We start from the raw sequence: 16,318 nt of genomic DNA, 5'->3' as shown, positions 1-16,318 counted from the left end.
CGACATACAAAGCATTCAAATAGACAAACTTGAGGTAACCGTTTTTCGCAACTTCATGCGTTGCAACGCAAACCACATATCTATCATCGCATCACTCAAAAGATCTCATCGAATAGAGATCTTTTCTCTTGCCAAACCGCTAGTTGTAGGCAATAAATGCAAAAAAATTCAAATAAAATCAAGCCACAAACAATACAAAAGAATAAATAATTCATGGAAAATAAATAATTGTATACCTAACCATCAAATTATCAACATAAAATTTCATAATTATTTTTTATTTTCTCATAGTGACATAAGATTAAAGTCAAAATAAATAATTCATGGAAAAAAATAATTTGTTTCAAATTAATTAGACTATTAATTAAAATTAAATTCAAACATAGACAAGTTTCTTTATTCTTCCAGCTTCTTAGATTAATAGAATTAAATTAGATTGAAAGATAAATTAAATTTAATAAAGAATGAAACATATAATCGAGTATTAATAATTAATAAAGTATCATTAAAGATATTTTGTAATTATATTCAATGACTAAATATAAAATGTTCGTAAAAAATAATTATTAATAAAATTATAGTTGATATATAACATTTAATTATTTCAGTTAATCTCCTACTGAATAAAAATTAATCAAATTAATAATAAAATACAATTTTTAGAAGTTACTAATATATTTTATCAAAATAATTAAAAGTAATTTTCCTTTTGTGTATTTAGTTTATTAAGTTTCCATTATGCCATTATTTAGTATATGTATATATATATTTTCAAAAATAAAATTTATAAATTTTAATCATAAATTAATATTCAGAAATACGATTTATCTATATTAAAATAATATTAAATTTATTATTTTAATTATATTTAATTTATGTGAAAAATTATAGTTACCGAGTAATGCACGTCCCGAATTCGCCTTTCATGCACATGCATATGCAGCAGCACGCTAGCGGGTCCACACTTAAAATTATAATGGCCAAATTTTGGACCAATTAGAGAGTTGATTTTATCATTATTAATTATTATTATTATTATTTGTAATTTAAGTTTTTCTTTTTTCCTCTAAGAAAATAAGTTTTTTCCTGTAATTTAAGTTAATAGTAATTATTCAAGGAATATTTAGCTACAAGACATATGCATGCAAGTATCACAAGATAATCGGCGCCACGTGCGTTGTCGGGAAGGTCAAAGATTGAGATTTTTTAATAAAAGAATAAAATTGAGAAAATAAAAGCATTTCCACTTGGCTTTTTTCTACTGGTTGGATGACGTGGGCGTTGGTGCTTATTGGAAGGAGCGCATCGTGTGGCCTAACATGCCTGGCCGTTGCGTAAGCGGCCCGCCCCTTCCTTTTCTATCTGCTCAAACCTACTTTTCTTTTTAAAAAGAAACTTTCTTCCCATAATGCCCTCATCTTTATTGTGTATTTACATTTATAATCACACCGCTTACCACTAAATTTGGAGATCTAATGAAGTTTTGCAATATCATTATTTATGTTACAGATATTTTCTAGTCAATATCATCCCCTAATAATTTAAGTGGGTACTCACTCGCATTAATCTTATTTAAAAATAAATAATTCATAATAAAATTAATTTTATAAATATAATTATATTATTTAAAAGAGGGCAACTGTGAATTTTAGCATACGGAAGTTAATTAGAGCAGGTGTGTTAATGAAGTTGCAAGAAAAGGACGTGAAGCGCATATGGATACTTGCCCAATGCAAGATTTTATAAATAAAAAATAAAAAAAAGGAAAATTAAAAAAAACCCAAAATTTATCATCCCTTCGTTTCCACCCAAAAACCCTCTATGATAATTCATATACCCAAACCCACTTTCTCTCTCTATTAGCACCAACCCTTCCTTCCCTTTGCTATTTCTGAGAAATCTCTTTCACTTCTCTCTATCCGAAAATGGAGTCTCTTGACCCAGCAGCCTGCTTCATCATGGACGACCTACTGGACTTTGCCTCCGACATAGGAGAGAGAGACGATGATGAACACAGCAACAAACCCACAAAGGCCTTTCCTCCCCTTAACCCTTCACCTAATGGACTTGCCGTTGCCCCGCTTCCTTTTGATGTTTTCGACCACCCAGATCCTTCACCTGTAAGTTTATGCCTCCATCACTCTTCCTTTAAAAGGGTTTTAAGGTCTCAAAACTCCCCCCACTTCCGTAGTTTTGTGGTTGTTTCGGGGCTTCACTCGCCCTGACTGGGGTCGTTTTTTAGGTTATTACCGAGTTGACTAGGACAATTATTTCCGAGTTGTTAAAGCAGAAATGACTCGCCTGATTGCAACTCGGCCGAGTCAAAGTAGACGGCATTGAATGGTATGCGTTCTGATTATTTTTTTAACTGGTAGTTGTTGGCTTTCTGATTTTGTTTGGTTAAAGAGGCAGCCACCACCCTGTTGATTTGAATTGACAATTCTGACCATGTGTAAGTACCGTGTTTACGGACACGTGTCAGTTAAAAGTAGGAGAGTATCTCTGACAGTTCAAGGTCAATATTGGGTATTTATTGTCGTGAGCTGTGGTTCACGAGGTTGGAGTTGTAACCAATAAATGTCCAGCAAATTAATCAACTTTTCTGGTCGTAAACTTTGGATACGGTCACTCCACCCATTCACCTAGGGCTGAGCACTATTCGGTTTAAACCGAAATAACCGACCGAACCGAACCGAACTAAAAATTTGGTTCGGTTTTATTTTTAATTCGGTTCGGTTCGGGTTTAATTTTTTGAAAAATCGGTGATTTCGGTTCGGTTCGGTTTTAGATTCAAAAATTTCGATCAGACCGAACCGAACCGAAATCACTAAACTACGTCGGTTTTAGCTCTTCCCCGCTCTTCCCGCTCCCCGCTCCCCGCTCCCCGCCCCCGCCCCCGCCCCCGCCCCCGCCCCCGCCCCCGTCCCCTTCCCCGTCCCCGTCCCCGTCCCCCGTCCCCAGTCCCCTGTCCCCAGTCCCCAGTCCCCGTCCCCAGTCCTCGCTCCCCGCTCCCCGCCCCCGCTCCCCGCCCCCGTCCCCGTCCCCATCCCCGTCCCCAGTCCCAGGTCCCCAGTCCCCATTCCCCGTCCCCGTCCCCAGTCCCCGCTCCCCGTCCCCGTCCCCAGTCCCCGCTCCCCGTCCCCGTCCCCGTCCCCGTCCCCAGTCCCCGTCCCCGTCCCCGTCCCCGTCCCCGTCCCCAGTCCCAATATTGATTTTTTATTTATAAAAATTAAAATTAAAATATTTTAATTGGATTTTAGAATGAATGTGAAAAAAAAATTTTAAAAATCGAATCGAACCGATCGAACCGACCGAACCGAACCGAACCAAATCGGTTCGGTTCGATTCGGTTATTCCTCTTATTCGGTTCGGTTCGGTTTGTGTAAAATTCTGCAATTCGGTTTTCGGTTATTTCGGTTCGGTTCGGTTTTGAACCGAACCGACCGAATGCTCACCCCTACATTCACCCACTTGACAAGACAATGTCGTCCTCAAACTTTTACATATTCCCCAAATGTACCCAACAGTCCGGACACTGGTTCAGCTAAGCCCCTCTTTAGTTTATTATAATAATAATAATAAGTGGAAATTTTTTATTTATTTAATTATTTATTATTATTGATTAAATTGGGCGCCCAATTTAGCGAGAAAACGCTTTCGAGTTACCGAGTTCACCATTTGAGTTAACTCAGTGCCCTTTTCTTATTATTTCAAATGACGTTTATGGCTTATGGGGTTCTGGATTCTGATAATTTCCCATTTTCGTTCAGGAATTTGCGGAGGAAGAGCTCGAATGGTTATCAAACAAAGACGCCTTTCCGGCTGTGGAAACATTCGTCGACATTATATCGGAGAACCCAGGTGGTCTCCCGAAGCAGCGGAGCCCAGTATCGGTGCTGGAGAACAGCACCACAAGCAGCACCAGCAACAGCGGGAATAGTGGCACAAATGGTAGTATTACCATGGATTACTGCTGGAGTCTCCAGGTACCAGTCAAGGCCAGGAGCAAGCATCATCGAAGCCGCCGCCGCGACCTCCAAGGCCAGCAGTGTTGGTGGAGCTTGGAGAATTTGAGGAAAGTGAAACCAGCCGTAACATCGTCGACAATGGGAAGAAAGTGTCAGCACTGCGGTGCTGAAAAGACCCCTCAATGGCGGGCGGGGCCCCTAGGGCCTAAAACCTTGTGCAATGCGTGTGGAGTGAGGTATAAATCAGGGCGACTGGTGCCCGAGTACCGGCCCGCTAGTAGCCCGACATTCCGCAGTGAATTGCATTCAAATTCGCATAGGAAAGTCATGGAGATGAGGAAGCAGAAGCTGATTATGGGATCGATGGTTGTGAAAGCTATGGAGAAAGGGTAGGGCAATGGTGATTGGTGATCCCTCCACACCCCACCCCTTCTCTCTCTCTCTCTCTCTCTCTCTCTCTTTTACTTTCTTTTTAATTAGCATAGTTAGGAATTAGGGTTTGGTGTAATGGGATAGGTTAGTGATGTTCTTTTGTTTTTATTGATATTTTAGTAGGGGAAAAATTTTTACTTGCTAGTGTATGGCTGGTTATGTTTTTAGAATAGAAAAGCAAGGTAGTGTTGTTGGGTTTTGTCCTATCTTAATTATTTTTGCTGCATTTGATTGGTTCTGATTTGCAGATGATGGCGTTGAAGGAAAATAAGGAATTGTGGTTGAGGGATTTGGGGATAGAATTTTTTGTTTGGTTGAGAATTGAGAAGTAGTGGTTGTGATGTTTCATTACTTTGAGCTAGCCAACTCATTTTCTTATGGATAGTGGCAATCTTGGTGAATGGTGAGCTGTAACACAAATCCAAACTCGGTTGTTGGGGGTAAAGTCATATGTTAAAATTCTTTGCTTGGGTGAATGAAAAAGTTTCAGCTTTTCATCACATATGAACACAATCCAAAGATGTTGGTTTCTGAATTGTGATGGAAGGGCATGAGGAAGAAGTATTTGCATGGAGGAATAAACTGGTGATATTACAGGGTTACAGTAGTTTTGTCTGCATCTCTCGGGGTTAGGGAGAATTGGGTGTTCTGAGCCAATGAAAGCAACATGAAATGTGTTTTACAGACAGGTAAACAAAACTACTAAAAATTCCCTGCTTTGGAATTGGAGGTTTTTATTACAGCAGATGGTGGTCCTCACTGTCTGTCCGTAGGTTCTGCCTGTTAAGTACCACTTTGCCTTTGTTGAAATACAGATTTTTCAGTTGGAAAATGCTTGATTTAAGAGGTCTTCCTATCTCACCCTCTGCATTGTGGACCCATTTAGGGCAAAGAGCATTTGAGGGTAATTTGTGGGTTTTTGAGTCCGTTTAGTTTATTAGATTAAAAGAGTCATAATTGCCTGATGTAACTAATGTATGAAAAATCAGAGAAGTTTAGAACGTTAAGCAATCAATAATCTTGACAGGTAGGTTTGAAAAATTGAAAGGGTCCCTCCCCTGTAGTCTGGCATTGATTGACCATAAATAATCCCATGGAGCAACTGTGATAATGAGGTGCTATTCTTGGTGACAAGAAGAGAAGGATTAAGAGGGTGTTTCACTTAGATTTATGAAAATTAATTTTATTTCTGTTATAACTGTTGTATTCAAAGTGAAAATCTTGAGCTGCTGAAGAACAAAATTGGTACTGTCTGTGTTTTCTTGCTAGCACAGACGACTAGTTTAAAAAGGGTGATTTCCAACATTTTAATCACACTCATGGATGCTTAGGTGCTCATGATTCTGCTAATTGTTTTTTTTTTTTTTTTTTTCAAAAAGAGAGTTCATTAATAGAAAGATAATACAAAGATAGAAACCCCCAAAAAACTCATCTCTAGAGCTAAACTAAACCAAAAGAAAGCTCAAACAGACATGTACAACCGAGAAGAAACTCGACCTAGGACTACCGGACCATCTCTAGGACCAAAATTTTATTTTGTGTAATTTAATTTAACTTAATTTTGACTTTTTAATATAAATTTTATAGATTATTAAAAACTTAAAGTTGACAAGCATCAAGAGCTAGTTATGATTTACATCTTCTCTTGGACCTAAGAAAATTCATCACTAAAGAAAGAAAAAAACTAGTGGGTGCAGCTTTTCTATTTATATGCTTATATTTTTAATTTTTATATATAGTTATTTTTTTTCAATTAATTAAATTTATTTTCATGCATCATATATAGTTTACAAGATTCTAATGACACCTTCTAACAAAATTTTAATATGCAATTATTTAGGTATGAAATTCAAATCCTAATAAAAATTTAATCTAGAAATTTTTATTTTTAAAATTAAAATTTATATTAATTTAAAATTGAAACTTAAAATAGTTAAATTAAACATGCCAGCTACAAAGAATAGTTAGGTTTTTTTTTTTAAAAAAAAAAAGAAGCCCCTAAAAGCAAATAATAATTAAGAAGGGGGCATATTAGCAATAAAAGGAAAGTAGAAATAAAACCTACCAAGTAATAAATGAGATATTCATGCCTAACTTGTGTGATTCCTACCTAAATTCACTGAATGGCTCCTTCCCACCAACCACATGCCAAATGGGAAAAGATAAGCTTCATTTTAGTTTCTTAATTTTTATTTTACAATAAAATTATTTTTTCTTTTAAATTTATCATAATTAAATAAAGTAATACAAATTAAAAGAAATAAAATGCTACAAATATTAAATTATTATAAATACAAAAACTATAAAAATCTATTTATTGTAGAAAGTAAAATTTGAATAATTAAAATATTTTACTGTAACAGTAAATTATAAGAGGAGAATTGTGTTGCGAATAGAACAAAAATTTAAAAACTAAATTATTTTTTATTGAAAATATAAGAATTAAATTATAATTTGAATGATTTAGTAAACTCCTTAATTTAAATTTTAAATAATTTAGCGCTTGATTTTTTTTTAACAAAATAGCACTTTTATTAAAATTATTTTTAATAAATTATAAATAAAAAAATTAATTCAAATTAAATCGATTAAGCTATTATAAATATTAAAAATATAAAGCTTAAATTATTATAGACTAGGTATAAATTTCAATAAATAATTATCTTATTAATACAATAAATTTCAGAAATTACATTATATTATATTAAAAAATAACAATTAAATTATTAATTTTATCAAATCTCATAACGAGATTTGAAGAATTATATTATAAAATATAAGTTAGCGTATTAAAAAAGGGGAAGGCGCATGGGCTTTGGGTAGTTAGGCAATCATCCATTATGGGCCCTTTGCAGTTCACGTGCACTGCGATGGACCCCACCACTCCAGATCTTTCCCGATTTCAAAATTGATGTGCACCTTACACCTCACACCTTGCCCTTCTTTTTCCATTAATAACCTTAAATTTTGATGAAGTGATAATAAATATTAATAAAAAATTATTTTATAATATCACTTTTTTTAAGACAATTTATTTATTTAACATCCCATTATTAAGATTCATATTTTCAATATAAGAGTATGACTTGACTGATGGTGTGAAGGTATAAGTGTTTATTTACAAACTTGAGTTAGATTCTTAATTAAAACTTGTGAAATCATGAGATTCTAATTTAAAATACACATAACTACAAATTAGATTTTTATAATTTTTCCAAAAAAAATAAGTATATTGTATTTTTTTATTGTAGAAATAATATAAATGTAAAAAATTGAATATTTTTTTCAAAGATGATATGAGTAAAATAAAATAAAATTTCGAGTAAACTTATATAATTTACATCACCAACAAATAATTTTTATAAAAAATAAAAAATATTTTTCATATTTATGAAAAATAAACAACAAAAGCAATAACACTTCATGGAGAAAAAATAATTTATAATTATTCCCATTAATTATTTCCATTAATTATTTCCATTTCAAAATCGTAGTGAATTATGGTGCTTTTTTCAGCAAAAGTGGATTGATTCCTAGGGAAGGAAAATAATAATAGTAGATGTCACGTTGATACTACTTTTTAATATTTTTATATTAATAAATGAATATATTTAATTGGCTAAATTAAAAATCAGATTTCTGATAATAGAAAATTAGTAAAATGTTAAAAGATGATGATTATTATTATTACAACTTATTATATAGATTTCAATGATGATAGGATTTAAAGTAATATCAGTTAATTTTTTTTTATGATCTATTAAATAAGTTATTTGCGTTTAAATGTCAAATAGATTAAAGACAATAACCTAATTATTAAGATTGAAATTGTTAGGAGGTGAATGAAGAAGGAAATATTTTCAAAAAAAGTATGGTGTAATCTTTGAAAATATATATCTGGGAATTAATTTTCTAAAAAGGAATTAATTAAAGTGTCAATCTACCCAACTGATATTGAAAAGATTGTTTCTCCCACAGCCACAAACACAGGTCAATATCTTGCATATACGGATGATGTTTGAGTGGAAATGAGCCAACCCCAATTACCTGCAATCAAATTTCACAATATACTTATTAAATCGATTTGTAAAATATATTTAAAAAGTTTATAATATTAAATCAATTCGTAAAATATATTTAAAATTTTTTTAATTAAATACGCATTGAATTTTGATCAATTGTAGAAAATGATAATATATCCCTTATATGAGTTATAAACACTATTTTTTTTTTAAATTAATTTTTAGAGTGAATTAAATCTGATAAAAAATTAACATAATATCAAAATCTTTTTATTTGATATTAATCATCTCATAAATATGTCAGACACGTAAAACTTTTAAATGTGAGGGGTTTATTGAATTCCACGTTGTCAATCGTCGAAAGTGAACTCTTTGAATTAATTTTTAAATTGAGTTAAACAGGATTCAAAATTAACATACTAAAATTTGATAAATTATAATAATAAATTATAATAAAGATTTTATTAGTATTTGACGTTTGAACTGAATTAAAATATTAATATTTAGTAGCTGAATGAGTGAATTATAAAAATTATATTTTATAATATTTAATTAATTATTGCTTAAATAACTATTCAATTATCAAAACAATTAATGTTCTTAAATAAAACTTAAAAAATTTGAAATTTCTAATTTAATGACTCTTAATAATAGCAATTTGGTTTGATTAATTTTGATTTAATTCAAGCGGTACGTCTTTATTTCCGACAAATCTTTTATATAATGTATTTTTTAAGATTCAGAGAATGGAATGACCAAATCCAAATCCATGTTTCGACTTTGACCCTTAAATACTTGATAAAGACTGATTTTAGGTCTAATCTGAGCCGATTCGAGACCGGTTCAGGGGCTGAACCGGGTCTATATTTACATGTGATGAAATTAAATTTTTATTTTTTGTTTTGGGTCCCACCAGTTCACCTTTCAAGGTTATATGATTAGTTGCCAGACTGATAATCCACAACTTTGAACCGTCAGATCTGGACGGAAAGGTAATTGGTTGGACGGCTAAGGCAGAGGGAGCTTTTGTGGGTCCGTATCTATGATCCTATTATTTTCTTAGGGGCTAATATGTAGGCCCGAGTGCCATGTCATATCTTCCAATCCTCTTTCATGAAAAATAGTTAAATAACCTCTCAACTTTTCACACTGATATAATTCTTCCAAAAAGGTACTAATTAATAATTTAAAACAAACTTCGCTTTAAAAAAGAAGCAGCATTCAAAGCAAAAGCAGAGCGTCGTTCTTTCTGCAGAGGAGGCTGTTTATGCAGTAAAAGAATGAATTAAGAAAATACAAAATCAATCTCTAAAAAATTTCTATTCATATTATTTTAATTAGTAAGTCAGTTGCAGAATGTCTTTTTTATAAGGAAATTTTGAATATGTGATCATATTAGAAAGAGAAAAATCCTGAAAATGAAATGTGATTAGCTTGAACCGATGAAAAAAGAGGTTGGTCGGTTGGACAGTTGTGATTTTTCAAAGCAATTGGTGTTTGGTGATTTGACAGATAAAAGAAAAACAATTGATTTAAAGGGTGATTAATGTTACTTAGGGCAGAAAATGGATTGAATAAATCAGAAAAAAATTGTTTTGGGTAAGGAATATACAGAGATTCCGGAAGGAAGAGACCTGCCACCCAAAGCTGAAGCTGTCGCAATCAACGCAAAGTCCAAAACTTTATCTGTAGACCAAAAAAGAAATTGAACTTTTCTTGCCTCAATCAAAAGTTGCAGCAACAGTTACCCGCACACAGCCTTTTCGCTGAGGCACTAAAAAAAGAGAAAGAAAGAAAGAAAGAAAGAAAGAAAGAAAGAAACTGCAAGTGGCTAGCTAGCCAGCCAACCCCATTCCCCACTTCTTCTGAAAGAGAGAGGAAACAGCAATAACAGAGAGCATTATTCCATTATCGTATATATTGGGCTATATAGAGAGAAAGGGAGAGATGGAAAAGGTGCATATACAGATGGATAGAGGAAATGAGAGCATGCCTTGTCGGCCATTAAAGCTTCAAGAGACGAGCTAAAGCTCGTCTCTTTACAATTGCTTTCCTTTCGTTTCAATATCTCTAATATAAAACCACAAAAAAATCTCTCTTTTTTTTTTTTGGTTTGTTATACTTTTGGTTGCTTGTTTGGTTTCTGGAAAGCAAAAGAGGAGGGAGAAAGAGAGAGGTTTTTCCTTTGAGTCCAAAATCTTCGGTCTTTAGATCCAAAGATCCCCGCCATTTGAGGCAAAAGGTGAACTGAGTTCCCTTTGTTTTTCTCTCTCGATTCATGAATTCCACTGTTTCTTTCTTTCTGTGGTCTCAAGGAGTAACAGCGAAGTGGTGCAGTTGTTGCTTATACTATTGCCGGTTTGTTTGCTTATACTATCTCTTCCTTGACGAGTAATTGATTGATAATTTTGCTTAAACAGGTTAGTTTCTCTTTTCTCTATTGCCGGTTTGTTTGCTTGCTTAAATTTGCTTCTTTGACGGTTTAATATACGTATTCATGAGAAAGTGGTGATTGTAGTTTGTTAAAATTCTAAAATTTAGAGTTACTGTCTTGCCGAGTTCTTTTACTCCTGCACATGTTCTTGAACTCCTTCAACTCGTTAGGTGATTGAATTTCTGGGTTTATTACTTCAAATATCAATTTGGTTCTTTATATTCACGAATACACCAGTATTTTGTTGAATGTTCTTTGGAGATTCCCATCTGAAGTAGCTTTACGTGTGCAGGTTTGGAATTATCAGATTGTGCTATGATCATGATCAAGCTGAGAGATTACAAAATGTCAAGTAGAACATTTGAAGCAGGGTTTACAGTATTTTGGCTATTGCTATTGGTTTGTACTTCTGAGGGGCTGAATTCTGAGGGGCACTATCTGCTAGATCTAAAGGACAGCCTTCACGATGAATTTGATCATTTGAATAACTGGAAGTCCACTGACCAGACACCATGTGAGTGGATTGGCGTGAATTGCACTTCAGATTATGAGCCTGTAGTCCACTCTCTCAATTTAAGTGCGATGAATTTGTCTGGGATCCTGAGTCCCAGCATCGGTGGCTTGGTCAACCTAAGATATCTTGATCTTTCTTACAATATGCTCACCGGGTATATACCTAACACCATCGGAAATTGTTCAAAGTTGCAATATTTATATCTGAACAATAATCAGTTTAGTGGGCAACTTCCTGCTGAGCTGGGTAATTTGTCTCTTCTTCAGCGTTTGAATATATGCAATAACAGAATATCTGGTTCTCTCCCTGAGGAGTTTGGGAATTTGTCTTCATTGATTGAGGTTGTGGCTTACACCAACAATCTGTCTGGTCCATTGCCTCATTCTATTGGGAAGCTCAAGAACTTGAAAACATTTCGTGCAGGGCAGAATGAAATTTCTGGTAGCATTCCAGCGGAAATAAGTGGATGTCAAAGCTTACAGTTGCTTGGTCTTGCCCAAAATGCCATAGAAGGAGAGCTGCCAAAAGAAATTGGGATGCTTGGGAGCTTGACTGATTTAATTTTGTGGGGTAACCATATCACAGGATTTATACCAAAGGAGATTGCAAACTGCACTAACCTGGAGACGCTTGCTTTGTATGGAAACCATCTTGTAGGATTGATACCAGTGGAAATTATGAACATGAATTTTCTGAAGAAAATCTATCTATACAGAAATGAGCTGAATGGAACAATTCCGAGAGAAATTGGGAATCTATCTATGGCGACAGAAATTGATTTCTCAGAGAATCATTTGACTGGGAACATCCCTACAGAATTTAGTAAGATAAAAGGTCTGCATCTTCTGTATCTCTTTCAGAATGAGCTTACTGGTGTTATACCAAATGAGCTGAGTAGCTTGAGGAACTTGACAAAGCTCGATCTTTCAATGAATCATCTCAAAGGTCCGATTCCTTATGGTTTTCAATACTTGACAGAAATGGTTCAATTGCAGCTTTTCAACAATTCCCTGAGTGGCACCGTTCCTCAGGGGCTTGGACTTTACAGTCCACTTTGGGTGGTGGATTTTTCAGACAATTATCTGACAGGAAGAATACCTCCTCACCTTTGTCGGCATTCTAACCTGATTCTGCTGAATCTGGAGGCAAACAAGTTTTATGGGAATATCCCAACTGGTATCTTGAACTGCAGATCGTTGGTACAGCTACGTCTTGTTAGAAACAGGCTTACAGGTAGCTTTCCTTCAGAGATGTGCAAATTGACAAATCTTTCTGCTATTGAATTGGCTCAGAACAAGTTTAGTGGTCCAATTCCTCAGGCCATTGGCAACTGTCAGAAGTTGCAGAGGCTTCATATTGCAAACAATTACTTCGCTAATGAATTGCCTAAGGAAATAGGTAATCTGTCTCAACTTGTGAATTTTAATGTCTCTTCTAATTTGCTCAAAGGACAGATTCCACCTGAAATTGTTAACTGCAAGCTGCTTCAACGACTTGATCTCAGCCACAACAACTTCATAGGTTCTTTACCAGAAGAGCTTGGAACCCTTCTGCAGTTAGAGATTCTCAAGCTTTCAGAAAATAAATTCTCTGGAAATATACCCCCAGCATTGGGAAATCTCTCTCACTTGACTGAATTGCAGATGGGCGGCAATTTATTTTCTGGTGAAATTCCTCCAGAATTGGGTTCTCTTTCAGGCTTGCAAATTGCTATGAATCTTAGTAATAATAATCTGAGTGGAAGCATACCCCCAGAGCTGGGTAATCTAAATTTGTTGATATTTCTCTTTCTCAATAATAACCATTTGACTGGTGAAATTCCCAAGACATTTGGAGGTCTTCAAAGTTTATTTGGGTGCAACTTCTCATATAATAATCTGACTGGACCCTTACCTCCAGTTCCACTATTTCAGAACATGGCAGTTAGCAGTTTCTTAGGAAACAATGGGCTCTGTGGTGGGAACCTTGGCTATTGCAATGAAGATTCATTTTCTTCTTCTGTCCCTATGAAAAGTGTAGATGATCCTCAGGGTAGAATAATAACAATTGTTGCAGCTGCTGTTGGTGGAGTTTCTCTGATTCTAATTGCAATAATATTATATTTCATGGGACGCCCAGCTCAACCAGTTCCCTCCACAATTACCAATGAGAGTTCATCTCCAGAATCAGATATCTACTTCCCTCCAAAGGAGGGATTCACTTTACAAGACCTGGTTGAGGCCACAAAAAATTTCCATGATAGTTATGTTGTAGGAAGAGGAGCTTGTGGAACAGTCTACAAAGCAGTTATGCATACTGGACAAACCATTGCTGTCAAGAGACTAGCATCTAACAGAGAGGGAAACAACATAGAAAACAGTTTCCAGGCTGAGATTTTGACTCTCGGAAAGATCAGGCACCGGAACATTGTTAAACTTTATGGATTTTGCCATCACCAGGGTTCCAATCTGCTTCTTTATGAGTACATGGCTAGGGGTAGCTTGGGTGAACTCCTTCATGGGCCCTCTTGCAGCTTGGAATGGCCAACAAGGTACATGATTGCACTTGGAGCTGCTGAAGGTCTTGCCTATCTACATCATGACTGCAGAGCCAGAATTGTCCATCGCGATATAAAGTCGAACAACATTCTTCTTGATGATAATTTTGAAGCTCATGTTGGTGATTTTGGTTTGGCTAAAGTAATTGACATGCCTCAGTCTAAATCAATGTCAGCAGTTGCAGGGTCATATGGCTATATTGCTCCTGGTATGTTTTTAACAGAACTATCAATCTCTGAAACTCTTTCTCTTGCCTATATTGACCTCTAGTTCACTTCTTATTCATGGCAGAGTATGCATACACAATGAAAGTAACAGAAAAATGTGATATCTACAGCTATGGAGTTGTTCTGCTGGAGTTGTTGACTGGGAAAATTCCAGTGCAGCCATTAGATCAAGGAGGAGATCTAGTGACATGGGTGAGAGATTATGTTCGAAACCATTCATTGACATCAGGGATACTTGACAGTAGATTAGAGCTAGAAGATGAAAGAACTGTTAATCACATGATTAGTGTACTAAAAATTGCTTTGATGTGTACAAGCATGTCGCCTTTTGATCGGCCGTCGATGCGAGAAGTTGTACTTATGCTCATTGAGTCTAATGAGCGAGAAGGGAACTTCATTCTGTCTACAGATTATGATCCTCCATTGAAGGATGATGCTTCATGAAAGAAAGCTTCTTGTACATTCAAATACAGCCACTGGGATTTGATTTTTGTGCTTATAATTCAAATTCTGTGTTTCATCTTGCAATTATTACAGTTAGTAACACTTGTGTACAGATGGAAGTACCATTATACATATGTATCTCAGATCATGTTGATCATCACTCGTTCATCTGGAATTATAGCTACTCTTTATTTTAATTTTAATATATTAAGTTTTTTTTTTCCCTCAAAATATATGAAGTTAAAATGCTTTTGCCATCAGATTTATATAGCATTTTAATTTATTTTTTAAATTTATTTTAAAATAATATTGTTAATTTATTTTAAAATAATATTGTTAATTTATTTTTTTTTTCCATCCCCTATTTTTCATTTCCTCATTTAACTAGGATAGTTACTGTTGTTGGATATTTAACAAATTATTTTAAAAGAATCATAAATAATTTAAAATATTTTAAAATAAGTTACAGATTTTAAGTTGTTAAAAAAATTTTTTCCACTTTAAATTATCTTAATTTTTATCCTAACTAAACCGGATTTTTTAGTTGATTTTGTGGATATCTTAAATCTTTATCTTAACTGAATAATATTTTTATCTGATATTGTGGATTTGAATAATGATAAACACTATAAATAGCAGTGCATTTACGTGTTATGAGTACACGCAACAAAACAATTACTTCTCTTTCTCTCTACTGCTTCTTCTCTATTTCTGCTTCTTCTCTATTTCTGGGTAATTAATAATTGCTGTTGTTCTTGCTCCTGGGTTACTTGTAATTCAGAAGGCTTGTTAAATCCTGGAGGATACGCAACCGTAGGCGAATTATCCTTAAGGACAGTGATTATTATCACGCCTCAAGCAATATTCTGTTCATCTTTAATTTATTTTCTATATCTTTTTCTACCATTTTCCAATAATCTTAAGGATAATGGCTGAAATTACTTCTCCATACTTCCATTACTAGACCTGTTGATCCTTCTGCCACTGGCATTCCTACTGCTTTGATGCAACCTGCCATGACAATGTCCAAGCCATTCCCAAATGTCTCCAAAATTGAACAGTTCAATGGTGACAATTTCAAACGCTGGCAGGAACGTGTATTTTCAGTTCTTGATATGCATGGAGTTGCTTTTGTTCTCACCGATGCGAAACCTGCAGAAACTTCCAACAAACAATGGGAATTATATGTTCATGCTAATAAGGTATGTAGGTACACTATTATTAGCACATTATCTAACGATCTCTTTGATGTTTATTGCTCTTATAAAGAAGCAAAACAAATAAGGGAGTCCATAATTACCAAATATACTGCTGAGGATGTTGGGAAACAGAAATTTACTATTGGCAAATTTTACAAATGGGAGATGGTGGATGATAAAGATATAAAGGCATAAATCAATGAATACCACAAATTGATTAGGGACTTGAAATCAGAAAATATAACACTTCAAGAGGAGCTTGTTGCTGGTTTGCTAATTGAAAAATTACCAACTTCGTGGAGCGACTAAAAGCAGCAACTCAAGCATAAACATAAGCAGCTGTCCCTTTTTGAGCTTATCACTCATATCATCATAGAAGATACAAACAAGAAAGAGATCAAGAAAGCTAAAGGAAAAGAGATCGTTGCCAACACCAACTTAATCCAAGACAAGCCACACTACCAAAACAAAAGGTATGAAAAGAAATATGATTATAAACCAAAAATTAATAATCCTACTTTTAAGAAACAAGGTAGTTGTT

At 34.4% G+C, this 16,318-nt stretch overlaps 2 protein-coding genes across 2 annotated transcripts; both read left to right on the top strand.

The window, feature by feature from the left end:
• Positions 1–1,768: 1,768 nt before the first annotated feature.
• Positions 1,769–5,772, top strand: LOC110611478 (GATA transcription factor 1). Its single transcript, XM_021751853.2, has 3 exons — positions 1,769–2,120; positions 3,771–4,357; positions 4,649–5,772. Exons 1-3 carry the CDS (start codon positions 1,926–1,928, stop codon positions 4,650–4,652), a joined length of 786 nt encoding a protein of 261 aa, XP_021607545.1. The 5' UTR covers positions 1,769–1,925; the 3' UTR covers positions 4,653–5,772.
• Positions 5,773–10,030: 4,258 nt separating this feature from the next.
• On the top strand, positions 10,031–14,809 carry LOC110612308 (probable leucine-rich repeat receptor-like protein kinase At2g33170). The gene is made up of 3 exons (XM_021753062.2): positions 10,031–10,842; positions 11,149–14,115; positions 14,199–14,809. Exons 2-3 carry the CDS (start codon positions 11,172–11,174, stop codon positions 14,576–14,578), a joined length of 3,324 nt encoding a protein of 1,107 aa, XP_021608754.1. The 5' UTR covers positions 10,031–10,842; positions 11,149–11,171; the 3' UTR covers positions 14,579–14,809.
• Positions 14,810–16,318: the final 1,509 nt, after the last annotated feature.

The sequence above is a fragment of the Manihot esculenta genome, chromosome 3 (assembly GCF_001659605.2).
Source record: "Manihot esculenta cultivar AM560-2 chromosome 3, M.esculenta_v8, whole genome shotgun sequence".
NCBI lineage: Eukaryota > Viridiplantae > Streptophyta > Magnoliopsida > Malpighiales > Euphorbiaceae > Manihot > Manihot esculenta.
The sequence above is the reverse complement of the archived record's forward strand: the minus strand, read 5'-3'. Positions and strand labels throughout refer to the sequence as shown.